Raw genomic sequence first — 10,399 nt, 5'->3', positions numbered from 1 at the left:
AGTAAGAACTGTCTAAGTGTAAGGTATTGGATTGGTGGTTTTCTTTCCATAGGTTTGATTGGGATATCATGCAAAGTTAAAGTACTTGGTAAAAGTATATGTCTTGATTAATGGTCTTGACAACTATGAATAGTAGACATTGAACCATGTGGTGGCTTTGGATTACCAAGAGTGTAACCTTAACTTGACTAGGGTATTTCTAGATTGCTGGGATGGCTTGGGTTGTAGGCCAATCTGTGGTTGGATGCATAAAAACCAGTAGAAGTTTCGTTACTGGTATAGCGCCTGGTGACACGGGTGTGTGCGCCAGGCGATAGGACCTCTAGAGAAGTCCCTGCATCGCGTGGCGCCTGGCGCCTGGTGGCATGGTGTGTTCTACCAGGCGATAGACCCTGCAATAGTGGGTTTGTCTGAGCTTGGCGCCTGGCAGCGAGGACGTCCCGCCAAGCGATCTGTGCAGGTTTCGCCTGGCGGCACTTAGGCTGGGCCAGGCGATAATGCTACAGTTTGTGGCTTGTGTGTGTTGCTTTTAAGCAGTGATGATATACTTGGATCAGGAGATGATGTGCCATGAGCGGGTAGGTTCATAGATGGTGGTGAACATGTGATCATATGAGCGGGGAGGTTCATATCTTGTTACTCTCGTGTGGGGATATGAGCGAGGTAGGTTCTTATGTTTCGTGCTCACACTTGAGAGATGCTGCGTGCGGGGAGGTACATAGCTGGTAGATCACGTGTGTTGGATTACGGGCGGGCAGGTCCGTAGAGTAGGACTACAAGCGGAAATGTTCGTAGAGGCGGGACTATGAGAGGGCAGGTTCGTGTGAGCATCATAAACCCTGAATCTGAGGCTAATTATTTGTGTGTTGTAAAGGTTGAAAAGCCTTGGGGATTAAGGTCTTGGCCAAGAACTAACTAGGATGAATCAGATGGGTGTATTACTTCCATTATGTTAATTGATACGATCTTTCTTTATTTTATGAGTTCACCCTTTCTGTTTGTGCTTGGCGATATTTCTTTACACGGGAGCAAATGATGATACAAGTGGTGTTGTTGACGCTTGAGACAGAGAGAGGGGCTAGCTTGGGATGTTGAGGTAGGATTTTGATTTTGTTTATTTATGATTTTAGTTTTCATTCAGTCATTTTGGGAACTTGTATAATTTTTATGATTTTTAATGGATTTGTAATTTGGAGATTTACGTGCATTATGTGCATTTTAAATTTTACGCATTTTTGGAAAATAATAAAATTATGTCGTATTGATTTCAATTTGCATTTATTTATTTATTAAGTAATTTCCTATAGGGATGTTATAATAATAATTATTATTATTAAACTTAATGGATAAATAATAATTATTATTATTATATTTTATTTTATATTAATTTTAACCATAAAGATAAAACTATGATCTAACAATTTTACTCATTAAAATATTATTTTTTATTTACCACATCCATCAAATTAGGCACAAATTTTTACAAAGTTTATTTTCAAATTCTTTCACTTTCACCTTTCTATCTCTTAAAACAAACAATCCCACTTTTCCATTTTTATCATCTCAAGTTCATCTATTCACTTTTTCATTTCTATCAAGAGATAAGTTCCTTATACAAGTTATGCAATCCAAAAACAACTACTTGTTGAGGAAGAAGAAGAGGAACACGTGTAATTCTGATGTGCTTATAATGTACCGTAACAATTATCCTATCTTTTTTATATGAGCTTGACAGTTGTTGGTCAATGCAATGCGTTCATCTTGCTATTTGAGGAAGATGAAATAGTTTGGCTTTTTTTTTTGACAAAAATCATAAACATGTGTGACTTAGAAATTTTTATAAGTCTCATGTCGAATGTCAAATATAATTACTATAAACTAAAAATTCTTTTGAGTAGTTGACAAGGAGAATTTAAAGTTTTATAAATCAAACTAATAGATTTTAATAAAGAAAGAATTCTATACATCAGTAAAGTGTTAGTGAGAGCTACATTGAGGTCTCACATGCAAATAATATTATGACACTTAAACTAGTAAGGTTATAATTGAGAGGTGAAACTAAGCTTATAATGGAGATGCTATAATCCTATAATATGTACACAGATAGACCAAATTGGTAGGTCTTCTAAGTACGCCTAGGTTAATCGACTCGACTTTGAAAAAAAGAATTAATACAATAAATAGAGGAGATTTGATATCCTTTAATAAAATATGAGTAAATAAAAAAGTTATTAATAATATATATAATTTCGGTTTTTTGTGATTATATTGATCAATTTCTTATTTCTATAACTTTAACAATATTGTCCTCCAATAAATTCTCGTTAATAAATTTAAATTGTACTCATTCTAATTATTGGACTCGAACATATAATAAATATGATATCAAGTCTAGATGTAATAAGATATAACAATGATCCAAATGTCAGTCTGTATTTGGTATGATCAACTAACTTAGACTCCTTTTCTAATCCCGAGAGAATAATGTGACCCGCAAAATTTAACCCATTAATATGACCCGTACACACGGTTATCCTTCCAAGACAACACAAGAGAGATAGGTCGAATTACTAGATACTTTACACTATTGTGCACCCAACAATATTCGGACTGAAATCTTGAAACTCTCTGCACAATTCAACGTTAGGACAAAGATAAGATAAACCAACAATAATTATGCTTGCAGTGGCAGACCTATGTGTTAGTGAGGGTAGACAAGCGTACCCCTGATTTTGTTAAAATTATTATCAACTATCGAAAAAAAATATATTATTTTCCCCGTACGTGTCTCCACTGATTTGGTCCCCTTAATTATTTATTTTTACTTCAAATACTTCAAAGGGTTTCTAAATTCAGATTTAAATAAATTTTCATTGTTCATATCGACTTAGAATCTTATACATGTTAAGACGTAAAAGATAAGATAAGAACTCACAAAAAAGCACCGTAAATAAGGTAATTTAGCTCCGTTATAGAATGAATAAAAAAACATTTATTAAAGTCCATTTAAGTTAAGCGTCCGTTTGTTTTTAACAATTACTTAGCTCTTGCTCCAGGACTGGATGAACCTGCAACCAAATAACCCATTAGAGCAATATCATAGCATAAGCGATTAAATCATCACAACTTTTTTTTTTATCGGCAAGTCTTCACAAACGATTAAGTCATCACAAAGTCCTAAGAACAATATTTTTTTTCTAAAATACAAGATATACATAATATTACAATAATTATATTTTAAGAATTGATATTATTAATATTGTAAATAAAACAAATAACTCAGTTGTTAATATATATATATATATATATATATATATATATATATATATATATATATATATATAAATATTACCCATACAATTTTGTTAGTAATTAATAATTTACAATATAACGAAACTATATTGTGAGGTATTCATAAATACAATAACAGGGTACAATTATATTATTTTATATATGTTTTATTTTCATTTTTCTATTTTTTTTATATCTTTATTTCATCAACCAAACATTTTAACTTTTGTTTTACTTTTTACTTATATTTACTCGTGAATTTATTTTGATCTAACTTATAAATTTTTCTTCTTCCTAATATAGCATCACTTTTTTTGGTAGGAAAGATCAAGAATGTGGTGGGTCCTAATCATACGTTGCAGGATGTTTAGAATGTGTAGACTGAGTTTGAAGGAATTGGCTCATAGTACAAACTGCCTGTTCCACAGTTTGGCTAACGGAAATTATTTTGTCTTCGTTATCTTGTTTATTACTATTAGCTATTCCCCATGCACCCTTTCTACTGAACTCGTTTCAAATTAATAATATTTGTTTTTCTCAGAGAAAAGAATATATTAAATAACCATACATGGGCAAAACAATTAGAGATTAAAATTATACATTGAGCATCCAACTTATCTAAGGCAAGTAGGATTTGGACATAAGCCCATTTACCAATTGGGCCTTTTCGAAGAATCAAGGTATAACTGATGGCTACATTTCTAAGTAGAGTTCTTCTTCTTACATCTTCACAAATTCTAACTCTACTAACATAATTTTTAAAAATAATCATTTTAATTTTTTTGTAAAACTCATTTATTCTGAAAATATTTCGAAATAAGTTTTACAAATTTCTGGAACATAATGTCTAGAACTGTATTTACGTAATAAAATATTTTAAATAGAACTTTTAAAATAAATTTTCTGAAAAACATAAAACACATTCTAAAACGATTATTTCAGAACAAGTATTTCAAGTCTAACTTTTCTTCTCTTTTCCTCCGTTTAAAGAGTACAGTGACGATGAGGAGAATATTTTAATTTTTTTGATGTTAATATCGGAATCCAGATAATAATGATGAAAGTGTTGAAGAAAGAACCCTTTTGTACTTGTCTATTTACCATAGATTGTTGAAAGCAACTGTTTCAATATAGTGTTGCAACGTGCAAAGCAACAGAAATATTATTTGCTTAATTATTTACTCCAAAAAGGTAAAAGTGTACAGTTTATATTAAAAAAAGGGCATAGGCTTTTAAGAACAATTTTGGGATTTGGTGAGCAACATAAATTTTTAAAATAGTGAGTTCGGAAAAAAGAGTACACTTTTCCATCATTTACCTAAAATTATAAATATACACTTACTGTCTTATCTGTTTCATTCCTTTTATCTCTCTTCGTTTTCGATCAATACCAATTTTTTCTTATTTTAAGAAAAATATATATTAAATGAGTGGAGTAGAAAGGATATTTCTGCCTATTAAACAAAACAAGCTTAGTAAAAATGTTTAGTAATGAATTATGACTCGTAAAATGAGAGATAATTTCTATCCTAACCCACTTGATAAAATCATTTATCATATGTAACAGTTTTTTGTCCACTTCTTTTTGTTCCTTTTTTTTATAACTCATATAATGTAAAGAAGCAAAAAGAATTGTAGAATATTTAGAATACTATTAGGTGTTACAAAATATTAATTTCTGCTCTTGATATTTTCCTTCGTTGGAGAAGATGTCATGCCCATATTTGTTATAAAATATTTTTTTTCCTTATATAATGTAACATTCAATTGACCAGGACTGATAAATGTAAAGCTCCAAGGACAAGTTGATGAGCATATGCACATGCAAAATGGTTTATGCCATCAGAAACTACTAGTACAAACAAACAGATAAAAGCACAATAGAATCATCTTTGTGAAAAACACCAGTAAACTTTAAATCCATTGAATAGTAACAAACTGAAGCAATCATTCAGAAAAAAAGAGAAGAAAAATAACAAGGTCTGTGGATAGCAAACAGAAAACTGAGGAACCAAAGCTTGGATGTCCTATGTAAGAGAGAAAGGGTAGCAACACGGTAACCATATATTAATTACTTTACTTTGTTTACCTTATTAATCTTTTATTTTAGCTAACAAAAACGACTTTTGTAAGATAAAATTTGCATATACATATATACTCTAAATTGATTTTATTTTTGTCCACAGAAGACTCTCAACATATGATTTCACTTTAAAATATATACATTTCGAACATAAGACTATATATTAATAGATGATCTGATGGTAAGTGATATAATAAACTTAACAAATATTAAATTTCATTAAAATAGATTTATGACTCTGATACCATATTAAAAATTAAACTTTAAATCTAACTCAATCCTATAAAATCAACTTATAAAATAAAATTTACATTTCCATATTTACTGTAAATGACTTTATGATATCTTCCCCGTATAGAAAAGTTAATCTGCGTATTAAAACCTAAAACCTTGGAGCCCATTTAAATTCTTGGTGTGATCACTTGAAGAACAAGGCACATGGTGAAGGAGGGTGTGGCCTAAAATAATTTTTCCCACTTGGAAAAGATGAAAGGACTAGGCTCTCATCCTTTAATCATTAACCTACTGAGTGTGATTTTGAATGAATAAAGTCTCTAGAAATTGTTTTAACTGTTAAAATCTTCTGTTCCTCAGCTTTCTGTCCCATCCACCAATATTCCAAAGGGAACGTGGGACTCCTTCTCTGTGCTTCCCATCAAGCAGCACTCCCACATATACAATCCCATTTTTCTTCCACTAATTTACCTCCTCACTGTTATGCGAAATGACAGGTAAAGAAAAAAGAAAAACTAGAAACAAGAAAAGTGTTTTTGTGATCTCAAATCTCCCCCACATGACATATTTGAAATCCGATGATGACCTGCACCTATTAAAAGGTTTTTGTGAGGAAGGTGCTGCATGCTTCTTCAATTAGATTCTTCAAATTGGTGCTGTTACATATCAGCGCTCCAGTCAAAGATATGGAATGAATCTAAAGCGTTGGATTCCCTTTGGTGATCATCAAAACCTTGTGGTGGAAACATTAGGTTAAGTGAGTGAGCTTTTTCTATTTCTCCAAACTCTGCAAACAAACCCTGATGAACACATGCACTGTAAGGGAGTCCAATGTCACTGAATTCTCCATCTTCCTGAACACATGCACTGTTATTCACATTATTGCTGTCACTGTTGCTCTCTTCATGCTGCTCTTCCTCGTGTTGGGGACTGGTTTCTTCATTCTTTGAAGCATCAAAGTTGTTGTTGCCCTTGGATGAAGGTTGAGATCGAGAAGAACCAGCGAGAGCATTTCTGTGAGTTGGCCATGGATGGTTGTGCTCTGACGTGTAAGTAATCACCAACAGGTTTGGATCTGTTCTGCTTCTCTCAACTTGTTTTCTTGCAGGACAACCCTTTGAGCTGCTGCATCTATAGTAACCCCTACATGTGGTAGCAAGAGAGAGACACAAACATCGTGAATTACTCCACCTCAACCATTGTTACGTACCATAAAAATAAATTGCTTGACGTAAAACATTTGCCAAAGAAAGCTTTTGGAATGGGATACAAATAACTTTACCTAGTTGTTTTTAAACCTCAAACCGTGACCCAAAGAACACTGGGTAAAGAAATAATGAAAAAATATCAACACAATCTCAGTGCTTCCTTGATTTCCTTGTCACCCAATGAAAGTGTGATACGTGATTATAAAAAAATAATGTTAGTTTTATCTGTTGAGGTGTCATTTTTCTTTGGAGGGTATAATCAAAAGAAATTAACACCTGATTTACATCTTATACTGCACGATTACAATATTTGTCTGTGGCGTTGGCATGATTTTGCTAATTTTACAAAGAATTTAATTGAATGTAATTATAACATTTTTAAGAAAACATTCAATATAAACAATTGAATTTATAATATTTATTTTGAAACACATTTATTGATTAGGTAGTTATTGAAAATGAATTACGCTGATATTATAAAAAAATTAACTTTAAACATAATATTTAGTCATCAAGCATTGATGACAATGTCACTTCACTAACCGATAATACTTTCAATGTAATTATTAAAAATAATAGTATCTTATCATAATAGTTTGTGATTACAGTGTTGTGTATAGCTTCTTCTTTTTTTCTTTCTGTAAACGTAATAATCATAACAAAAGTAAAGAAAAGTGTGAAGTAAAAAAAATTAAAATTACATAAGTTGTGTGGGTTTAAGTTTATCAAATAGTTTAATATAAGAGTGAACACAATATTATTTTTCCACTTATACATGGGACAAACTTAAGTGTGGTACTTTGAGTGATTATTATACAGTGTTTTTGATTAATCAGATTTAAAACTTTACCAATGTTTCTTTACTGGACAGATTAACAAAACCAAACTACAACTTTAATTAACAAAGCATATAAAACCTAAAATTCTGTACTAAAATTTGGTCACTTTACGTGCTATGTTTGTTTAAGGAAGTTAGGAAAAATCTTGATTAAAATACCTTATCTCTTTCCGAGAAAGATTACACTATTCCAATAAGTTACCTTGGATATGGAGAACCTTTAATGGGTTTCTGACCATATTTTCTCCAAGCCCACAGATCAGAAGGGACTACCTCTCCACTTTGTCTGCTGTTTGGTGCAGCTGGTGCAGGAACACAGATAGATTTCTTTGCCGGACTCTTCCTGCAATTACACAACACTATCATACTATTACATCATTCTCCTTTAACTTCAACTAAAAACCTTAATATCATGGAGTTACAATATGTTTAATATATTGTAATGTAAATATTTTTTTCCCTGTCTTTTTGTCACATTCTTTTCTCTTTCCTATTTATAGAAGCATTCTAAAAGTTGTTATAAAAATATAATTTCTCAATTATATATATACGTGTCTGCTTAATAGCTACAGCAGGGTGTTTAAACTTTCTGGTTTAGAGTTAATTCCACTGAAATAGTGGAATTTTTTTGTGGATAAGAAAAGGGATATGGTTTTTATCCGATGATCAAAGGAACAGAACATTTCAGGTGTGTTCGGAAGAAAAGTAGTTTACGATAAGCTTTGTTGAAAGCTCAGTATGTGACTGCTATGGTGACACCTATCTAGCTAGCTCTACTTTTCAGGTGGATTAACCCTGGTAAAGGCATCGATGCACCATGTTTAGTCTTAATCACAATCAACTGTTTCCAACATGAAACTAATTATAATCCTCTTAGTTTTTATGACCAGATGCAGTCAACCAAACATATCAGGAAAATAAGACAAAACAGTTACCTCACTCATTCATGCCAAACCCTACTTTATTACCTCACCATGGTTTTCACTGAAATTTAAGTTCCCAAAATCTATGATGCCAACATAAAACTAATGGAAAAGATATAATTAAACTCAATTCTTGGAAGCAGTTCTCTATTTATAATTCAGTATTATAATTTACCATTTGACTAATCAATTAACTAATACCTCACCTTCTCTTAAAACCTGGATTCCGAGGAGGTGAGATCTGCATTTCTTTTGTGTTGCTGTTACCCACCAAGCAATCATCTTCAGAGTTCTTCACATTAATCATGGTATCACCTAAAACCACACCAGAAGGCTTGAGTGCCCTTGACAAAGATTCCACCACTGGCAACATGGGTAACTTGTGATTGGGGGGAGAGATCTGAATCATGTTTTCCAATATGCTATTACAAGGCCTTCTCGTGTCATCATCCTCAAAAATCGTTTCTTTCAAAACACAACTGTTTCTACTACTACTGCTACTAGCAGCAACCCCACCACCGAAAAAGGTTGCTTCTTCCAATGCCCCAGAACTGCTAATTTCTGCAGAACTTGTTGTGAGCTGGTGTAGAAAGGGATCTCTCGTGTTTGAGAATGGATCACCAAAGTTTCCATCAAACCCTTCCAAAACAGAAGAAAACTGCCAGTGATCGAGAGAAAAAGGAGCACAAGCTTTAGACGATGAAGTTCCCATGCTGCAACTGCCATATGATGCACCACTAGCACGAATTATGTCACTCAAATCACCTTGATAGTTCTCCATAATTGGGCCAAGGATGTTGTTGTTGCACATGCTTTTTCCTTAGTGAAAATTCTTCAGGTAGCAGGAAATTAACGGTGCCATGTTTTGGACCATGAATATGCAAAGCTAGGAATTTTGTTGTGTGAGTGTGAGGATCATAGAGGTTTTTCCGATGAGTAGTGAGAGTGAAAACTTTGTGATGAGGAAATGAGATTTATTGTGGCTACTAAGGGGCAAGAAAAAGCAAATGAACAGGTTTTGGAGGTTGAAAACTGACTGTTCCTTTCTCCAAATGCACACAGAAGAGAATTGAAAAACACACACGACGCTGACTTTTAACACACCTTCTCCAAGCGCTCCCATTCATACGCAACTATTTCATTAAATAAATAAGAAGAAAACAAGAATTTTAGGACTATTAAAAAGGATGTTGTTGAGGTGAGATATAACAAAAAATATTTCTTACATACACGTTAGTTAGGTTATACTGTACTTGTCACACGCTCATGGACAAATTAATTAATTAATTAATTAATGTGTATTTATTACTCTTGTGTTTCCTTTCTATACATGTTCAAGAATAAAAAATTATAATAATTCAAAACAATTGTACAGTTTTTGTTATTATTTTATCCAATTCTCTCTGTCTAAAACAATAAAGGGGTGTGTAAGGAATGAGTGTATAAAAAAAAGTAAAAATATTATTAAATTTTCAAAAGAAAAGTATAATGAATCTTTCTTTTCAAAATCGACATAGATATAAGAGATGGAGCGAGTGTAATTAAAAAAAAACAAATAATGTGTTTATTTAAATTAAATGCATGTCATACTCAATTATATTCTTAATTAATAATATATTATCATTAATTATAGATAAAAGTTGGGGAATCTTAAGTGAAGGAATAACAGTATAATTTATCCAACGCTGTCATCAAAGATAAAAAAATGTGGTATTATGTTTTGTTAATATAATTAATTAAGTATTCCTTTGTTTCTATTTTTCTCTCAGTTAATGAAAAATTATGGAATGGTCACCTCTCCAAAACAATAAAAGAGGCGACA

The 10,399-nt window shown here is 32.1% G+C and overlaps 1 protein-coding gene across 1 annotated transcript; it reads right to left on the bottom strand.

The window, feature by feature from the left end:
- Window positions 1–5,909: 5,909 nt before the first annotated feature.
- On the bottom strand, window positions 5,910–9,666 carry LOC114176666 (putative WRKY transcription factor 35). The gene is made up of 3 exons (XM_028061774.2): window positions 8,784–9,666; window positions 7,857–7,997; window positions 5,910–6,751 (listed from the first exon to the last, which is right to left on the bottom strand). The coding sequence occupies exons 1-3, from the start codon at window positions 9,386–9,388 to the stop codon at window positions 6,268–6,270; spliced, it is 1,230 nt and encodes a 409-aa protein (XP_027917575.1). The 5' UTR covers window positions 9,389–9,666; the 3' UTR covers window positions 5,910–6,267.
- Between the last annotated feature and the right edge of the window lie 733 nt (window positions 9,667–10,399).

This window comes from Vigna unguiculata, chromosome 3, assembly GCF_037176805.1.
Source record: "Vigna unguiculata cultivar grain cowpea cultivar isolate G323 ecotype 2 chromosome 3, ASM3717680v1, whole genome shotgun sequence".
In the NCBI taxonomy this organism is placed as follows: Eukaryota; Viridiplantae; Streptophyta; class Magnoliopsida; order Fabales; family Fabaceae; genus Vigna; species Vigna unguiculata.
The sequence above is the reverse complement of the archived record's forward strand: the minus strand, read 5'-3'. Positions and strand labels throughout refer to the sequence as shown.